Source organism: Leptodactylus fuscus, chromosome 6 (genome assembly GCF_031893055.1).
Source record: "Leptodactylus fuscus isolate aLepFus1 chromosome 6, aLepFus1.hap2, whole genome shotgun sequence".
In the NCBI taxonomy this organism is placed as follows: Eukaryota; Metazoa; Chordata; class Amphibia; order Anura; family Leptodactylidae; genus Leptodactylus; species Leptodactylus fuscus.
This window is the reverse complement of record NC_134270.1, coordinates 19,508,890-19,528,700: the sequence shown is the minus strand read 5'-3', so window position 1 is coordinate 19,528,700 and position 19,811 is coordinate 19,508,890. Positions and strand designations below refer to the sequence as shown.

The 19,811-nt window shown below is 48.3% G+C and overlaps 1 protein-coding gene across 2 annotated transcripts in view; it reads right to left on the bottom strand.

Moving 5' to 3' along the window:
- Positions 1-2,265: 2,265 nt before the first annotated feature.
- Positions 2,266-19,811, bottom strand: part of RAB40B (RAB40B, member RAS oncogene family) — a 30,301-nt gene continuing 12,755 nt past the window's right edge. For both annotated transcript variants that reach the window (XM_075279480.1, XM_075279478.1), the window contains exons 3-7: positions 10,897-10,957; positions 8,083-8,143; positions 5,815-5,892; positions 4,582-4,804; positions 2,266-3,409 (exon numbers count right to left, since the gene is read on the bottom strand). In XM_075279480.1, coding sequence (XP_075135581.1) covers positions 3,138-3,409; positions 4,582-4,804; positions 5,815-5,892; positions 8,083-8,143; positions 10,897-10,957 — 695 coding nt within the window. In that variant the 3' untranslated portion in view covers positions 2,266-3,137. The remainder of the gene's footprint in view (positions 3,410-4,581; positions 4,805-5,814; positions 5,893-8,082; positions 8,144-10,896; positions 10,958-19,811) is intronic.

Here is a 19,811-nt window from a genome sequence, read left to right as displayed (position 1 = left end):
TCAAGAGGTTTCATACAAAATAAAAGCTGCGCTGTGACTGGTTACTATGGGCAATAAAGATGGTCTTGCTTGTGAGTGACACCCTGTCTATTTTCCTTAGGCCACCGACTGGGCTCTGCGGTGGTGGCTTCCACTGGAAAAGCCCCAGGAGATGACGGGATCAAACAGTGGTCACAGGGGGCCCCGGAGCATCAGGAGAGGGGAGTATGTTTTATTAGTTTTGGAAAACACAGTATTTCTGCTTTGTGTATTTTTCTGCAATGTACAGATGGGATTTACTAGAATCTCATCCACTTTACAGGGACTCTAAAAACTGTGGCTTTCACACCATGTGGGGCCCCAGTCTAAAGGGGTATTCCAGTTCCTTTGTGTTGGTGATTCTCAGGCCGCTGTCCACCCTGTAACTATAGTATAGCACCAGGAATAGCTCTGGAGTATAATACAGGATATAACTCAGGATCAGTACAGGATAAGTAATGTAATGTATGTACACAGTGACTGTACCAGCAGAATAGTGAGCGCAGCTCTGGAGTATAATACAGGATAAGTAATGTAATGTATGTACACAGTGACTGTACCAGCAGAATAGTGAGCGCAGCTCTGGAGTATAATACAGGATAAGTAATGTAATGTATGTACACAGTGACTGTACCAGCAGAATAGTGAGCGCAGCTCTGGAGTATAATACAGGATGTAACTCAGGATCAGTAATGTAATGTATGTACACAGTGACTGTACCAGCAGAATAGTGAGCGCAGCTCTGGAGTATAATACAGGATAAGTAATGTAATGTATGTACACAGTGACTGTACCAGCAGAATAGTGAGTGCAGCTCTGGAGTATAATACAGGATAAGTAATGTAATGTATGTACACAGTGACTGTACCAGCAGAATAGTGAGCGCAGCTCTGGAGTATAATACAGGATGTAACTCAGGATCAGTACAGGATAAGTAATGTAATGTATGTACACAGTGACTGTACCAGCAGAATAGTGAGTGCAGCTCTGGAGTATAATACAGGATGTAACTCAGGATCAGTACAGGATAAGTAATGTAATGTATGTACACAGTGACTGTACCAGCAGAATAGTGAGTGCAGCTCTGGAGTATAATACAGGATAAGTAATGTAATGTATGTACACAGTGACTGCACCAGCAGAATAGGGAGCGCAGCTCTGGAGTATAATACAGGATGTAACTCAGGATCAGTACAGGATAAGTAATGTAATGTATGTACACAGTGACTGTACCAGCAGAATAGTGAGCGCAGCTCTGGGGTATAAGTCAGTATACAACTATTTATCTACTTCAGTCTATCCAGCATCTTCTCCATTATCCTGCGGTCTTTGTGGGGTTTCTTTACGATACAGGGAGGTATTTGTCACATTATTATCAGACTTCTGCCCCGTCCCTTGTTTTTCTGGATTACGTCTCCGTTCACACTCACCTTTGTTATTAGTCTGTCACTTATCTGCAGCCAGAAAGAAGAAAACACGACATCATTGTGTCCATTTTTCCTGTTTCCATGGATACTTCCCCGGTGCCGGCACTTTCCATCACATTCCTGTGTGAGTGGGAAACAAACTCTGTAAACCCTTTATTGTCACATATTGGGAGGGGTCCGGCTATTTCCTGCCGTCAGCGCACCTGTGGCGGGACTACAACTCCCAGCATGTCAATGGTGGCTTCACTATAGGTCACCTTCTATGGTCAGAAACGTTCTAGATTCTTCCAGAAAATTCCTTGAACCTGGCCTTGAAAATCCAGAACATTTCATAATCCAGGATCGACCGATGTTAATGCTGACATGCTGTTAAGTACAGGAACAGTCCAGTTACTGTTACATCCAGGCCCTCGGGGGTGGAGCATATTGGTAATTTGTGCCAAGCTCCGCCCCTGAGGACCTGTACTAGGCATAACAGTGAGGAGAAGAGGGGAATAAGCCGCAGCCAGACTCCTTTAAAACAGGGGCCTATTCCCTCTGTGAGAACAAATGATCGGGCATGTCCAACATGTCTCATCCTTCTCTCCCACATCACAGACTTGTTGCCAGTCCCACTAACTTATGTGTATGGAGAGACTCCCTACACTCCTGCCTAGCTGAGCTGTTCGCTTACCAGGCACAGCGCCACCCCTTTAATAGTGGTCATACTTGGTATTACAGCTCACCTCCTTTGCACAGAAGAGTTGATGTGATCTAGGAATAGGCCCCAGAGACCCCCTTTAGGCCACAATCCCGTCCACCCACAATGCTCAGACCTCACAACAGTTTAAGACATTTATTTTTTTTTTTCTCCTTAAATAGCGTCTCTTCCTCTTTATAAAACATTTCTTCAAATCACATGGAAAGTCACAAATGCAGATAAAACGTATTCACAATCCAAACACTTCTTTGGCATTTGGGCAATTTTTTTTTATCTTTTTGTTTTCTTTTTAAACTCGGCGACTCTTCTTACATCTGGTACAAAATATTTAGTTTTACAGAAATATAAGCATATTTATATATACATATAGTCATTTGTCATCATCATCATCATCATCACAGAGAAATCCCAAAAAAGTATTAAATAACATTTAAAAAAAAAACAAACCCCCCAAAAAAAAAAGTTCTCAAACTTTCCTCACACAAACCTGACATGTCGCCGGTGCATCTGAAATACACCTATGGAGCAGCCTTTGTTGTAGCGGGGAGGTGGGGATGGCTGCGGTGTGGATACTGTAGATGAATACCTTATGGTGCTGCGCACTTTGAAAGATAGGGGGCGCTCTATTGGGAGGGTCCAATACTTTCCATTAAAAGAGCACAAATTCACACAGTAAAAACCGCATTAGCTCAGTCGTGGTGATGGAAAAGGGAAAATGGGGCAGGGGGTAAAACGAGGGGGGGGGGGAGCGACTGAAGCCATGAACAAACAGAAGGGTGTAATAAGAAGAAAACGGGGCCATGCATATAGAACACAGCGACGTCATGTGATGTCTGGGAATTAAAAATAAAATAGAAAGCAGCATCGTCTCGGGAGACCTAAACTTCCTGACAAAAACAAAAAAGGAGCATAATAACGTCCTGTCGCTTTCCAGCTTCCTCAGGGGAGGAGTATAGATGCTCCGCCCCCGCGGAACCCTCCATGGCTCTTGCTTAGGATATCTTGCAGCTGTTCCTTGTGCAGTTCTTGGGGGGACTCTGTGGTGGACGGATGATCTTGGCTTTTTTCAGGCTGTGCCTCTTGTTTAAGTTGTTGGCGGTGAGCGAGTACGATCGGCCGTGCATCATCCTGGCGTTCAGTCCATTCGCCATGGAGAAAGACTTCAGATGGCTTCGTAAGGCAACCGGGAGGGGGAGCTTGTCTACCAGGTGGACGGGGGTGCAGGATACAATGGCGCGACAGCAGAGGTCTTGTAGACTCAATACTGCGGGGAAACAGTAGAAGGAGGAGCAAGTTAAAGATGGCGTCCAAACTAATAAAAAATCCATTTATTACAATATAATTAAAGACGTAGGCCCTGATGTAATATCTGTATAATACCCTGATCTCAAGCAATGTGGACTCCTTGATATATAAGGGCCCAGCAGTATATGCCACAGCTGCTCCTCCTATAGCTACAACACTGTGTTCCTGTAGCTGCAGTTCTATATAGTGTCCACAAGGGGTATATGTTTATGACTACAGAGGATCATGTGACCCTTTGTCCTTCATAAAGCCACATGACCCTTGGATCTGAGCTGTTTACATCTCACTATGTACTCAGTGCTGCAGTTACATGCAGTGAGCTGTGGGTGGCAGTAGAGAACCGCGACGTCTTATCCGATTCGTCACAACTTCACTGCAGTAAATCATCAACGTCTCAGGTGAAGGAACAAGAAACCTTCAAGGTGGAGGAATTAGTATCTCGTTAGGTCACATGACCGGTTCATGGCAGCGGCGGCCATATTACCAGGGCACCAATTACAGGCAATGTGATTGTCCAAACCAGTACTGCTTACCCTTCAGGGCTAGGAAAGCTGGGTCACTACAGTAGTAATTCTAATTGCTTGTACAATGGCCACTACCCAGCTTTCCCAGAATCACAATTGTGATTGGAAAGCAAGGTGTAAAAAGATTTAAACTGTAAAATGTAGATAGATCTGACCCTGGGAAAGCTGGGTGACAACCCCTAGGGGGTTATGTTGGCTGTCCACAGGCATGGCTAGATACTAGAGTAGCTAATGTGTGGAAATGCTGTTCAGGGTTCTGGAAAATCTGGGTGATAACCACTGCAGAAACAAACAACTGTTGTATTAGTTGTAACCCAGCTTTCCCAGGAACCTGAATGTTACAGATTTCCTGCTCTTTGAGCCCATTGTTGTTACCCCTCGGTGCTTTTAGCCGTTTCTGGAGAATACTGGCTCCTATCTGTTTATCTGAACCTAAGAAAGCTGGATGACACTCTAGGAGACACTGGCTTGTTATTTTAGGTGGTATTTATACCTTCATCTGAATCCGGGAAAGCTGGATGACAGTCAAAGAACACTAGTTTGGAATTCTAGTTGAAGTTTATCTGAACCTAGGAAAGCTGTGTGAGTCTAGTTTTGGGTCACGTACCCTTGTTGGGCCTCCATAGACGATCCATGCCGTGCCGCATCAGCACGATCCTCGCCAGCTCGGTGAACGACTCGGTGATGTTGAAGTTGCAGAGGGGGCTGACCTCGAAGAAGGTCATTCCGAGGCGCTCGGCGTAGCACTGCGCCTGCTCCGTGGACACCTGACGCTTGAACGCCAAGTGGAGACGGTTCCCCACCAGAATCTTGGGCACCCCTGGGGCATGCTGAGAAACAAAAAAGAAAACATCTGTGACTTAGGTACGTCTGTTTCCGGAAAAGCTGGGTGACAACCACTACGGTTACAATAACTGTCACCCAGCTTTCCAAGGCCCTAAACATTTCATTTCACTGCACATGTGCAAATCATGGGAAAGCTGAGTGACAGCTCTATATAGCAGCTATAATAGTCATTACCCAGCTTTCTCACATAGAGATAAGAATGAGTTTTACAGATCTGGTGTACTGTTTGTTCATCTGGCCAGCTTTACTGTTCAGGATTCTAGAAAAGCTGGGTGGCCACCCATGTGGATGCTGTACTGGCAGCAAAGTTGGTTGAAACCCAGCTTTCCCAGGTTCCTGAACATCAAATGTGTCACTATGTACATTCCTATATCTAGGTAGATTTGCTGTTCAGGACTCTAGAAAAGCTTTGTGACCACCATGTTGGTGGTCACTCAGCTCTTCCAGACTCTTGTACTTTTCCACCTACATACTTCAAATTTGCTTTTCAGGACTCTAGAAAAGCTTAGTGACCATAACTTTAGAAGCTCTACTGGCAGCCACCCAACTTTCCTGGACATTAAATGTATTGTGTATATCCTCCAATTTCTTGCCGTTCAGGAGTCTGGGAAGGCTGGGTGACTACTCTTATGGAAGTCGTACTTGTAGCCATATTGGCCGTCACAAAACGTTACCAAACTCCTGAACATCAACTATATTGTGACATTATGTATGTCCCCCATTCCCTTATCTAGATAGATCTGTGGCCATTCAGGATTCTGGGAAAGCTGAGTGGCCAGTCATGTGGAGATTGTACTCACACTGATTGTCACCCAACTTTACCAAACCCCTGAACATCAAGTATGTTGTTGCCTTGTGTAAATCCCCCAAATCCCTGTTCAGGAGTCTGGAAAAGCTGGGTGGCAGCTGAATTTACAGTCATATTAGTTATCACCCAACTTTGCACAGAAATATCCAATTATACTTTGTGACCACGGGGGGGCGCTGTTCTCACCTCATCAATCTCCTTGATCCAGCGGTCAATGCCGTCAAATGACCAGCGGTTTGTGATGTCATAGACCAGTATAACACCCTGTAGAGAGAACACATGTGACATCAAAAACATAGCTCCGCCCACTACTGGCAGATTATAGGATCGGTGCTCCCTCCTGAGGCATGATGGGAGGAAAATTACCGCAAAATGGTAAGTGTATTTGTGGAAAGGTGTTGATCATGTGACCTAGGAGAGTGCCCTGCATCATACATGTGAATGTCAGTGGTGAGCGGAGTGTCCCTTTAAGTACTGTATCAGGAACGTGGCTCATGACATGAGACCTAGAGACTGTAATAAGATCTCGGTGACAGCTCGGGAGCACGTCCAGCTCTGCTACACTAAACATGTTAGCAATTATAGCCCAGGGTTTCGCAATCCACAAACGGATCACATGACTGCGCGGAACGTGCGGTTGGCCGGAGAGCTCGCAGCCTGCCATAAACCAATGTCAGGAATGTGGAACGTCTCGTGTTGGGAGACCGAGGAACGCAGATATGTTTGTGCTGACCTGCAGAGATGGTCGTGTTCCTGGCATTGGGGTAAACAAATGATTTACACTACAGGGAGTGTCCTGACACATTGTAACGCACACACAAACAGAAACGATGGTAAAGGGGAACCGCACAGGAGTGAAGCCCCAGTATCATGGCTGTGTATGCGCCCTGACCTGCAGCAGTGACCTATGACCTGAATGAGCACCCCGACATGTAGCAGCAGTGACACTATGACCTATATCAGCACCCCAACCTGCAGCAGCAGTGACCCCAGGACCTGTATCAGCCCCCAGACCTGCAGCAGCAGTGACACTATGACCTATATCAGCCTCCCGACCTGCAGCAGCAGCGACACCATGACCTATATCAGCCTCCCGACCTGCAGCTGCAGTGACACCATGACCTATATCAGCCTCCCGACCTGCAGCAGCAGTGACACCATGACCTGTAAGAGCACCCCGACCTGCAGCAGCAGTGACACTATGACCTGTAAGAGCACCCCAACCTGCAGCAGCAGTGACACCAGGACCTGTATCAGCCTCCAGACCTGCAGCAGCAGTGACACCATGATCTGTATCAGCACCCTGACATGTAGCAGTAGTCACACTATGACCTGTAAGAGCACCCCGACCTGCAGCAGCAGTGACACCATGACCTATATCAGCCTCCCGACCTGCAGCAGCAGTGACACCATGACCTGTAAGAGCACCCCGACCTGCAGCAGCAGTGACACTATGACCTGTAAGAGCACCCCAACCTGCAGCAGCAGTGACACCAGGACCTGTATCAGCCTCCAGACCTGCAGCAGCAGTGACACCATGATCTGTATCAGCACCCTGACATGTAGCAGTAGTCACACTATGACCTGTAAGAGCACCCCGACCTGCAGCAGCAGTGACACTATGACCTGTAAGAGCACCCCAACCTGCAGCAGCAGTGACACCAGGACCTGTATCAGCCTCCAGACCTGCAGCAGCAGTGACACCATGATCTGTATCAGCACCCTGACATGTAGCAGTAGTCACACTATGACCTATATCAGCCCTCTGTCTGCAGCAGCAGTGACACCATGACCTGTATCATTACCCCGACCTGCAGCAGTTGCACACTCCGACCTCCCAGAAACAGCCCTACCTCTGCCCATGTATTGTCTGGTATTACATTCCCCTTAGTGACCTTGAGCTACAACCCCTTTAATTCTAAGTATAGGATCAGTAATGAGGGCGGAGCTGTGACAACCCATCATTCCCAGTAAATGGAGGTAAAACTATTTGTACATGGATCTACACAACCGAAGTCTCCTCCTGCAGAAGAACAACAGTCTCCACAGCGCCCCCTATAGCTTGTGATAAGTCATGCGTTATGTGCAGACAGGACTTGGAGTTGTTCGTATTATCTGGTTATTGTCTTATGGGCTCCTGCTCCGGCCCTTTCCATGTCGCGGTGAGTCAGTGCGGCCGGTTCGGTTCTCTTTGCCAAATTCCTGCACTGAGGTGGAACGGAGAAAGGAAACGGAGCGGCCAAGACCCATAAATCACCGTCTGCAGCTTATCAGCTCAGTGCAGGCTGTGACAACCCTCCCCACAGACAGGGGGCGATGCTCCGCTCAGTGTCATGTGCTCGGCTGTCAGTGAACGGAAACCTCAGACATCCAGAGTGGCTATGAAGCCAGGGTACTTAGGGAAAGAAGTTGTCACAGCCCCGCCCCTCCCCCTTGTCCGTCATGTGACCTCACCTGAGCTCCTCTGGAATATGAACGAAAAATAGTGCAAAATCTTCCTTGTCCTGAAGTGTCCCTGCAAGAGAAGAAGGAGATAAGGATTATCAGCAGACCGAGAGCCATATACCCAACAATCTACATAGCATTACATTCCTGTGTGCTTGTGTCAGTCCTCACTGCAGTGCTGGCATTCTATTCCTATTCTATTCCTGTGTGTTTTGCAGAGCGCAGTGACCTGCTGGAGCCTTTCCTTGGCACACTCTCTGACATATGTTCTATCCATCAGCGGTAATGGCTCTTCCTGATCAGCTACTGGCAGCGCTCCGCTTCCGGGCAGATCCTGGTTGTCAAGCTCGTCCTGCCAGTCGCTGCGGTCACAGAATCTTCTCCAGCTCCGTACGAAGGGATTAGGACAGAGATATGTAGCACAGAGTCGTGTTTACAGCCTAGATAGCTGCGGTAGGACTACAACCCCCAGCAAATCCAGCGCTTTATACTGCACTATAGGAAGGCACATGGAAGGCTTCTCAGGATTACAAGAGTCCGCGCTGCTGCCAGGACTTCCAGGCCTTGGGACGGCTCCAAAATCCTCATTCCAAGTCCGTGATCTCAGGATTATATGTAGGCAGACACGGAGCAGAGCGGAGCGCCATCACCCTCACGTTACTCCCCCAGAACGCCATTTTTTTTTTCTTAAAGGGGTTGTCCACATTAAAAGGGTCATAAAGGCATAATTAACAGTAGTCACAGTCCCCTCACTGATCCCTGGCTGCTCCCCTTCCGATACTTCCTGATCCCTGCTGGTCTCCACTTCCTGCTCAGCCAATCACTGCTCACCATGCTGACCACATGATAGAGGCTAGTGTGAAGTGAATCCAGTAGGTGGCGCTGCCTCCAGTAACCTCACCTGCCAGACCACACTCCTGGAGGCAGCGCCACCTACTGGATCCACAACACACCAGATATATAGACCTCCATTCTAGTCTCCACCGTGACCCGGGATTGGCTGAACAGTCATTTCCTGGGCGGTGACAGGCCGGCAGGAACGGGGACAGAGGGGAAACATTTTTTGTTTTTTTAGTTGCGACAACGTCCTATGGAGACATTTTATTATATATTTATCACTAATAAAATAATAAATTTTGGATAATTTTTTATTAATTTTCAATTATTTTATTTGATTCCTTATTTTATTTCTCTTTTTTTTTTTTTTTAAATATACGATTTTTTTTCTTTTTTTTTTAGCAGAGCATATATCACATATCCCAGGGAGAAAAAAAATAATCATATATATATATATATATATATTTAGATTCTGGCGATATTTTTATTATTTCCGCTCCCCCTCCCTCCTGTATACTGCGAGCACTAACTGTTACATCCTCGGTAATAACGCTCTTCACCGTATAATTACAGGGCGCAGCGAGCGTTCCGTGTTGCGAGCGCAGAGTCTTAGTTCAATAGAGGGTTTATTCCTCTGTATCGAGAATCAAAATGTACCCAGAAAGATCCCCCCCTGCTGGTGACCCTCCATCTAACACCGCCCTGTATAAGAACATTCTGGACCTGCAGAAAGCAGAGAGGCATCAGGTCCTTTCACTAGGGCTGACCCGATCTTGAGATTTCAGGATCGATTTTAAAATCCGATTATTTTCCAGCCGATCCTGATTGTGAAATTTGCTCGATCGGAATCTGATCTTTTCCGGTCGCTGAACCCTACCTTTCAGATATCGTGAACCAGGGAGATCAGGATGTACAGACTACAGAGTGTTTGATACTGAATGGAATTGTGGGTAATATGTGGCACCGTCTACATCCCAGCTATGGGTGTGGGGCGTCTCCGATGCCAGGGCCTTGGCACATGGAGGGCGATCCCTTCCTACTACATGAGAAGATATAAGATTGCGACACGATGGAAGAAAAATCGCCTTTATGTAAATGTCGCCTTACGTAATATCTGCAGCTTCTCACAGACTGTGTGTTTCGATCCATCTCCATTGTCCAGAGCTTCTCACAGCTGAGGCTTTGTTACAGTGTATCCAGACTACAGACAAATCTCTCCTGTCCCGATTTCCGTCACAATGTGTCAGGGCAGGTAAAACGTACAATCTTGGCTTAGTGTGTAGCTGACGCTCTGCTCCATGGCCTGCCTTCACCTCGCTGCTTAAGATGATGTATTTTTTGGATGAGACAAGCGCCGCCTGGCCTTCACCTCCTTATTTATAGACACATCATCGTGTGAACGCCGTCCAGCCTCCCTCGCGGCGGAGGACGCAGGAGCAGGATGCTGCGAGCCAAGTATACTCAGTCTTAATCAATACATGCCTATGTTATACCGCGAGGCCGGGACGCTCCTTATATACACGAGTGTGGTCATTTAAAAAAAATAAAATCTTAAAGGGGCAGCGACACAAAAATGATTATAGTCTGGCAAATCTGGTGACTAGGTCCAGTCATCAATGCCAAAGTGCTGGATTATATTCTAAACCACTGGATAGATATTGTAATCCGTGGAGGAATCTGGCACGAAGTATTCAATTTCCCTGCAGCGCCACCACAGGTGGAATGAAGTATTACACAACGTGCACTGAGATCAATGGGGTTCCTATATAATGTGTGGACATGCTGGGTCATCGAGGTCTGTATACTGGTTTATAACTATATTCAATGGGTGCGTGGCAGTGAGCTCCCCCTACTGGTGACTCCACGCAGCCAGAATCTTATCTGTAGACTGCTTTCCACCACTATAGGATACAAACCTAGATCTGGGTTACAATATGGCGGCTCGCACCCTGTAAAGACGAGAAAATAAAGATTAAGAAGACTCACCAGAGCTGTAGTTTTATGCGGCGTCCGTCCAGCAATATGGTGGTGGTCTTATAGTCGATGCCTGCAAAAGACAACGTCCGTTAATACAGATCTGTACAGTGTATACGCAACAACCTGGGGAATAATACACATCTATTATCAAAGATTATAACACAAAACAATCCAAAAAAATGAGGCGCTGACAGGCCGCACCCCTGAATAACACACACACATATCCTGGCTGATATGCTGGGAGTTGTAGTATCAGCACACAGCCGGGGCTGCACATTCGTACGGTGACTGCGGTGTGTCAAGGAGATGTGTTTGTCGCTGTGGCTGGTGGGAGTAGCGGAGGTGTGTGTGTCACCGCTCAGGAACACTCTGTACACCGACGGCTCCCCGCTCACTGCTAAATTTAAACTGTGCAGAAAGGTAGAAGAGACATCCCTGTCTGCGCCCTGTATACACTGTGCGCCCCACTTCATCCTCCGATATGTGACAGATGATGCCAGGGAGGACGGAGGAGAGCGCAGGACAGAGGGGATCATGTGTGTGCTGCAAAGAGGGCCCCCTCCTGGTGGGGCACACACATCACATCCCTCCATGATTTCTGACGAGAGATAGAGAGAGAGAGAGAGAGAGAGAGAGAGAGAGAGAGAGAGAGAGAGAGAGAGAGAGAGAGAGAGAGAGAGAGAGAGAGAGAGAGAGAGAGAGAGAGAGAGAGAGAGAGATAGGAGAGAGAGATGAGAGAGAGAGAGAGAGAGAGAGAGAGAGAGAGAGAGAGAGAGAGAGAGAGAGAGAGAGAGGATAGATCTAGAGAGCGCTCCCAAATACAAGATCTAGATAGTGCCCCAATATAGAGAGCACCCCCATATAAAATATCTAGAGTGCCCCAATATAGAGAGAGCAACCCCATATACAAGATCTAGAGAGAACCCCAATATTGAGAGAGATTTCCAAAATCTAGAAAGAGTGTCCCCTCCCCCCATATAAAAGATCTAGAGGGTGCCACAATATAGTGTCCCGATCAATATACAAGATCTAGAGACAGTGTCGCCTTATAGAGAGCTCCACTGTATACAAGATCTAGAGAGTGTCACTGTACACACAAGATCTCGAGCGAGCCACGGCTTAGGGGGCCCTATTATCAGGGGGACCCCGCCAGCACACAGCCGGTTAAGAATTGTGACTGGGATGATAAACCTGCAGATGTTCTGTCATAGCGATGTGATTCATTGCTTTCATTAGCGGGTAGAAGGTGAAAACAGCAGCTATTTATAACGGCCCCCGGGGGGCGACGTTCTGAAGACTCCCCAGAAACATCACTGCTGATTCCTCTCCAGAGACAATAGTCACAGCATGACTTTATGGAAACTTCCTGCAAAACATGGAAGACGGAAAAACAATGGGAGTGCCATGACGTCCTCCAGGTGGGGGCGCTGCACTGGCATACACTAAGAGGTGCTGCAGTAGCATCCAGGACAGGGCCACAGATTGAAAAAAAAAAACGTGGGATGTCACGTTTAACCACCACCCCATATATGATAACTTTTGTTACTTGCAGTACCATTTCCTACCACTTGTCGGTGACGTGTCCATAACAGGAAATGGAAACATCAAGTCTGTCCCTTTAAATCCTGCAACACTGCGTCCACAAGCTCTACCCATGCGGCAGAACGTTGCGATGTGACCGTAGACGCCGAGTTTGTACAAGAGAGCCCAGAAGAATGCTCATTGAATCCGGAACATTCCTTCCCCGTCCTGCTTATATTGTATTACACGGTAACTAGGCCGCGCCATTCATCGCCCAGTCCGAAACACAACTCAAGCACCAAACCGCTCCGTGGTTTTCCTCTCGACAACACTGAACCCTTATTTTCTTTGGCATCTTCACCATTTCCGAGAATGCAACACTGCAGAGCTTGTCCTCTACAGGCACTGAACCAGCAGGGGGCGCTAGAGAGATTTTCAGAAGCTTGATTGCAGCTCTGGATGTGAATGGAGCGGACATCTTGAAATAAAGCGATGTAGCAGGAATGTTTTCTAACTGTGAGAGGGGCTTGAATGCAGCTTGAGATGTGACTGGAGTACAAAACCAATTTTTGGTGAGAGGACCCCAAAGGGCATGCTGGGTAAAACGGCGGCTAATTACTTCTGGTAACATAATCATTGCCGGGCAGCGGCTTTGGCAGATCTCTCGCAGACCATGGGAAACTAAAGGCCCCTCCGCTGCGTGAGAACCATCCTCCTTTCTTAAGGGACAGCGATCTGCTCTGACCGCGGCGTCCCAGCTTCCCGGGCCCAAGTATCCGGGGAGCCATGGCCACACTTAACCCCTGAGACGCTGGAAAGCATGATCTTGAGTCGTCATTGCATCTGTTTCCGGTAAAGCTGGGTGATAACCATTATGGCAGTCACTACAGCTTATCAGATTTGTGTTTCAGGGCCCTGGGAAAGCTGGGTAATGCCCCACATTGGCTGCCCTACTGTTCTGACCCAGCTTTTCCCATGACGGGACAGCGGACAAGCAGAGACTGTAATTGCGTTGTGGGTATACCATCCCTTTAAGGGGCCGTGTCGGTGCCTGGGAAGCTCTCTCGGCTCAGCTGTGCGGTCTCTGTGGCTGCACATTTAGCATTCCCCTCAGGTCGGTGTCAGTATTGTTGTTGTTGTTTCCCAGGGGCCACGTTATTCAACAAGCGACATGTAAGAAGCCGGACATGACCAGAATAATTCAGCGCTGGGATCTCGCCGTACAAACAGCGCAGTGTTTTCACGATGCCGGCGCTTTAAAAGTATGGCCAACCATGTGACCCACGACTAGGCAATGGCGGGAAACCATAATATTGCCAGCGGGTGTGAATAATATTGCCGATACTTGGCACAGCTTCATGTTATGCCCCAAATTTGGCGGTAGAAATATCAGATACGAATCCACAGATCAATGTGACGACTGGCGCCCATCAGATAATTTATCGGATTACTACCTGCTGTAATAAGAGCAGTTACCTAAGGAAACCCATGGACCCCATAGACTATAATGGACTCCGTGTGATTTTCGCACGAATAATGCAGAGAGAAAAGTTCGGACTCCCCGAACGGAACCCGATGTGAACCGGGCCTAAGTGTTTGATAGCTGGGGCCCCTCACCATATCTGAATGGAGACGTAGCTGAAAGTCCACACTGGCACTCCATGCCGTCTCTCCAGTCCCATACATTGAGGATCGGCAATACGCACCCCATTCACACATGGGACATAGGATCCCGTTCTCATAACCAGAGGGATCACTGGTGATCAGAAACCATCCCCCGTCATGAAGATAGGCGACAAGTGTTGATCTAGGGACAACCCCTTAAAAAAACCTTTAGGCGAGGACCCCATGCCAAGTTATATACTCCCTGCAAAGTGGATGAGATTTTAGTCAATCCCATCCGCTGCAGTTTTTGGGGCCTTAAAGGGATCCTATCATTTAAACTAAATTTTTTCTGCCTATCACGTAGGAATAGTCTTAAGAAAGGCTATTTTTCTCCTACCTTTAGAGGTCTTCTCTGCGCTACCGTTCCGTAGAAATCCAGGTTTTTGCCTGTATGCAAATGAGTTCTTTCACAGCACTGGGGGCGTCCCCAATGCTGCGAGAGAACTCTCCAGCGCCACCTCCATCTTCTTCAGGAATTGGTCTTCTTCCGGGGGTTGGCTTCAAACTCCTAGGCCTAGGACATAACCGACTGTGCAAGCCCACAGGCCACAAGAAAATGGCTGCTTGCACAGTATTGTAAGCGGCCATTTTCTTGCGGCCGCAGGCATGCGGAGTCGGCTTTGCCCTAAGCCTAGAAGTTTGAAGCCAACCCCTGGAAGAAGATACAAAGAAGACCCATTCCTGAAGAAGATGGAGGTAGCGCTGTATAGTTCTCTCGCAGCATTGGGGACGCCCCCAGTGCTGTTTGAGCGCTGGGGCCCGCCCCCAGTGCTCCGAGAGAGTTCATGTGCATACTGCCGAAAACCGGATTATATACTGAAGACATCTAAAGGTAGGAGACAAATAGACTTTCTTAAGGCTATTCCTACGTGATAGGCAGAAAAAAATTGAGTTTAAATGATAGGATCCCTTTAAACAACGGCGGACGGTTTATCTGGACAGTAGTTTTCTACGTCTGCCATGATAATTCCTCCCCATTGTAGTTTGCACACCTCATATCAGGCGGGGTCTATGCACCTAAAGAGAAATTTCCCCCAGCGCCTTGTCCCCCCCTTTAAGGAAAGAGGCGTGCAAGTCACATCATCAAAAAGTTACAACTTTTGTGCAAAATTTCTACTTTTTTCATGCTTTGCTCCCTACGGTTTAGTGTATTACCCCCTATAGAGTCTCCATGGTTAGACTACAAGCCAACTATGTGTAGTCTGATCCTGCGCTCCCCACCTCGCCTTGTTATCATCTCGCCTTAAGGGGCCACACCAGAGACCATCCCTTTAAAACAAGACTATTTGCAAAGCCAATTTTTAATTCAGATGCAACACGGTTGCAAAAGTCTACACACCCTTCCATAATAGCCAGAAAGGGAACAGATCCGCTTACGATTCAGAATAAAAGGGGGCACTTCATGTCTGAGCTGTGAGATTTGTGACTAGACTGACCAAGGCTGCGACAGCTTAGTCAGGGATAGAGGTCACAGACATGGAGGGGGGCGAAGAGCCTACAAACCCCTCCAGCACCGGCCGAACAGGATACATAGCCCTGTTCTACCGAATGCACGAATAGAATGCCAAAACTGCAGTGGAGACCGACAGGCGGGTGGAAGAGGCAATCCATCTCTGAATAGTACTGCAGCTTGATACAGTCAGGGGTTGCGGAAAGCTGGGTGACAACCTTTATTGAATTGCTCTAGAGGGCCAGGTGAATCGGCGCAGTCACATGGGTTCCCTCGGCGAGGACAGGCGTCGCTCTCCCGCAGCTCGAGGGCTTGGCAGGATCGCTCATGAAATATTCACCGCCTGCCTCATTCACTTATCTATTATTTAACACGAAAAACTGCGCTCACACATGTCCGTGTCTCAGCGGCTGCCATCGCCAGGGCTCATTGGAAGCATGAAATCACGGTTATCCGCGCGGCCGAGACATTGGCGCCTCCATTTTCTTACGTAGGGATTTACAAAACGCAACAAATCTTTGTTAATCACTTCTTAAAGGGATATTCCGCCGATGATCCCAGTGGGAGCTGTAATGGCAGCCATATTGGTTGTCACCTAGCTTTCCTGGAATCCTGAACGGTATGCTGACACTTCTGCGCTCTGGTAAAGCTGGGTGACTTACAATGGCAGCCATACTGGTTTGTCACCCAGTTTTCCCTAGTACACAAATGAGGGAGACATTTTTGATTTTTTTAGGGAATCCTGGAGAGCGCCTCGGCTGTAGCGTGCGGCCCGCTTGCGGTTACAGGTGATCGCCGGCCGCGCACATTCCTCCCCAGTAATGAAAACACTTTTCGGATAGTTGTCATTCCAGCCCCGGCATAAGAAAAACACACCGCCGTCTCCAAACATTCCTGCACATGGAGGACGGGCCATTCGCTTATTATATTGGGTCCCTTAAAGGGTCTCCTGTGCCGCCATTTAGTGAATCGTGAATTCAGCGCACTGCCCGCTTTCTGGCGGTATATGAAACCGCATATTCGTGAGGCTATGAAAGGTTATCTGTAATCTGTGGTACATACCCCTGGGGATACAGGTAGTGGAGGAAATGAGAAAATATAAACAGTGTTATGCACCGCGCCTGAGCCTCCGCCATGGGCCACCACCCTCTTTGGTCTCCCGAGTGATATCAGGGACCACTGAGGCCCAGTCATATGGCAAAGGACATGCGGGGGCACCCAGGGGGCCATTACACTACCCGCTGGGGCACACAGGGGGCCACCATGCTACCCGTGGAGGTTGAGAACTACTAGTCTAGAAAAATCTGGCAACGTGGCATCCAATGGCCTGGTTTCTTCAGGGTCCAAATGCAGAATCATGAAAACATCTTGAGGGTCTGTTCACACAGAGTTTTTCGGAGGCGGATTTTGACGCGGAATCCGCCTCAAAATCCACTCCCATTGACTTCAATGGGAGCCGCTCGTTTCTTTTTTTCGCTAGCTAGTAGCAGAAAAAAAAGAAGCGACATGCCCTATCTTGCCGCGGATTCTGCGCTCGAGATACGCTCCAGTGTAGGCTCATCGATTCCCTACAAAGGTGCGGGATGTCGCAACGGAATGCCGATGTTGCATCAGCGCCAGGGGTGAACCTGGGCTTTCTGCCGCCTGAAGCGGACGTCAGAAAGCCGCCCCTCCCGAGGCCCTGGCTTAGCGCCGCCTGAAGCGGTCGCTTCAGGTCGCCTCATGGGAGGTGCGGCGCTGATCAGCGCTGTCGCGGCGTGGAATGTTCACACAACGGAAAAAGGTTTCCGTGACCTTTTCCTCCATGTGAACATACCCTTACAACGTCACCTCCAGTTGACCTATGACCTGCAGGTTGGGGGGATGGCTGTCCGTACAATTTTGGCCAGGTGCAGTTTTTAGCAGAAGTGGGTAAACACAACGCGCAGGCGGCAATGAAGACCCCCCTATTCTTAGAATAACCACCACCATCGTGATCGCTGCCTCCGCTCCTGTCAAAAGTAATTACCGTACCGCCATCTGCCAACCGATAAAACGCGCGCACACTCTGTTGGGAAGCCTCCATTTCTTTTAAGTTGTTTTTTTTTACTATCATGGTTATGTATTTAGTCGCATTTGTTCCAGATCTCCCCTAGTTGGCAGGAACGGGAAGGGGTTTGACATGGGCGGTCAGTGGCTAAATCTAAGGGGGTGAGGTAGAATGGCGCCCCATGAATTCGTATGTGATACGATGTGTGTGATATGGGGACCCTTCAAAAACAACCTACGGGCTAAGGGAAATACTAGAGGCTTCCCATCTGTCATCTCGAGGGTTAATAAATGGGCTTATCGATATAATTAGGAGATCCGTAGTGACTGTCAGGGTGTAATTAGACAAGCTCAGGCTGGGGGGCGGTGTGCCCGCGGTACCACCATCTCCAGAAGGCTGCTGTGAATACATAATAACCCTGCCACCCACCACCACATTTACAGCCAACGAGGTGACAGCCCCCCCCCCCATTACCATTCCTGCGGGTGACATACAGGGTCTGCCGGAACGGATCCGCACAGGGCCATGTCTATAGCTATGCGAGACGTTACCTCAGTACACGTGAGTCACAGGGAAATAAGATGAAGACACTTGATGGCTGTCGGGTGAGAGGAGTTCATCGTGATGTTATATAAGATCTGTAGGTGGGGTGGGGGGATTGGAGAAGACGAGATGGAGAGATGAGGAGGGGCCGGGGGTGACAGCGGCTCTGTGCTATTAATGGCAAAATCGTGCAGCCATTTAGGTGTTTATCTGTTCACAATGGCGCCTCTCAGGGGGAATATAGGAGACTGCAGGTAACTAGCCAGGTCTTGATGTGTCAGAGGCGAGAAACATGGGCAAGCGTGAGGGTCTCATCGGCGGCGACGAGGGGTGTAGTCGTAGTGTAGTCGTAGTCAGAGCCCCATGCTGACTAGGGCTGAACAGGACACTACAGCTAGCTGTATATCGGGGTGTAGTCGTAGTCAGAGCCCCATGCTGACTATGACTGAAAGGTATCAAGGCACACAGGACACTACAGATAGCTGTATATCGGGGTGTAGTCGTAGTCAGAGCCCCATGCTGACTATGACTGAAAGGTATCAAGGCACACAGGACACTACAGATAGCTGTATATCGGGGTGTAGTCGTAGTCAGAGCCCCATGCTGACTATGACTGAAAGGTATCAAGGCACACAGGACACTACAGCTAGCTGTATATCGGGGTGTAGTCGTAGTCAGACACCCCATCAGAACCCCATGCTGATTTCTGTCCATTGCTGACTATGACTGAAAGGTATCAGTACACACCGGGCATCAAAGATCACTGCACATTGGAGGGGTGTAGTCACAGACTGGTCAGAGCCCCCATGTTGTATACAGTGGGTACATGAGGATCATAACCGGACCACGTGTTAACACCATGTGGGCATTTGGGTCACGTGCAATACTTACCCAAGGAAGAAACCAGGGGGCGCTATGGGAGGCATTAGGAAGCCTCTGCTGTAAGATATGGGTTCCAGCAATACGTGGACGTTATTGTTATACGTACCACCTACCTAAATATTGTACAGTGCTGCCCCCTAAAGGCAGTGGCCTCTAACAGCAGGATGTCCAGGAAAGAGGTACATGACAGAGAGCCAAGGGCAGTCCCAGCAACTACCATGAGGTAAGGGCCAAATCTTCCCAATAATGTGACCACCAGGGGGCACTGATTTCATGCAGCGAACAATCTTCGTTGAATATCATGGGAAATCTTGCAGAATATTCGACATTTCCCGGACTGATCCCATCAGATCTTTAACACGAGAGCCTAAAAACCGTTTTCCGCCATCTGCACAACGTGATCTGAGCGCCTCCTCCAGGGATCGAACCCCCGTCCAAGTGCAAAGTGGATAATTGTCCCAGAAAGCGTGGAATATCCGAAGCAGCTGCAAACTATTACTGCAGCCACATGCAAACAAAATAAGGAAGGCGGAAAAATAATACACAGAAGGGTCTCGATGGAGAGAACGTGCCTCGCACCTTGCTCAGGCCTCCAAAGCCCAGGCATTAGACTTTTATATGGTGGTTTTTGCAAGATGCCTTTACTCCAGTCACATCCAAAGCTGCATTAAGGGAGCTCAATGTCAGAGGAGGATAAGCTCAGTGCATTACGGGATCATGCGGCTTGTGGTGTTCAGATTCTGCAGTGCAGACTTAGATGTGACTAGAGTAAACCATACTATACATGTTATTGGCCTAACATGAGGCGATCGGATGGATCTTACCATGTCGTGT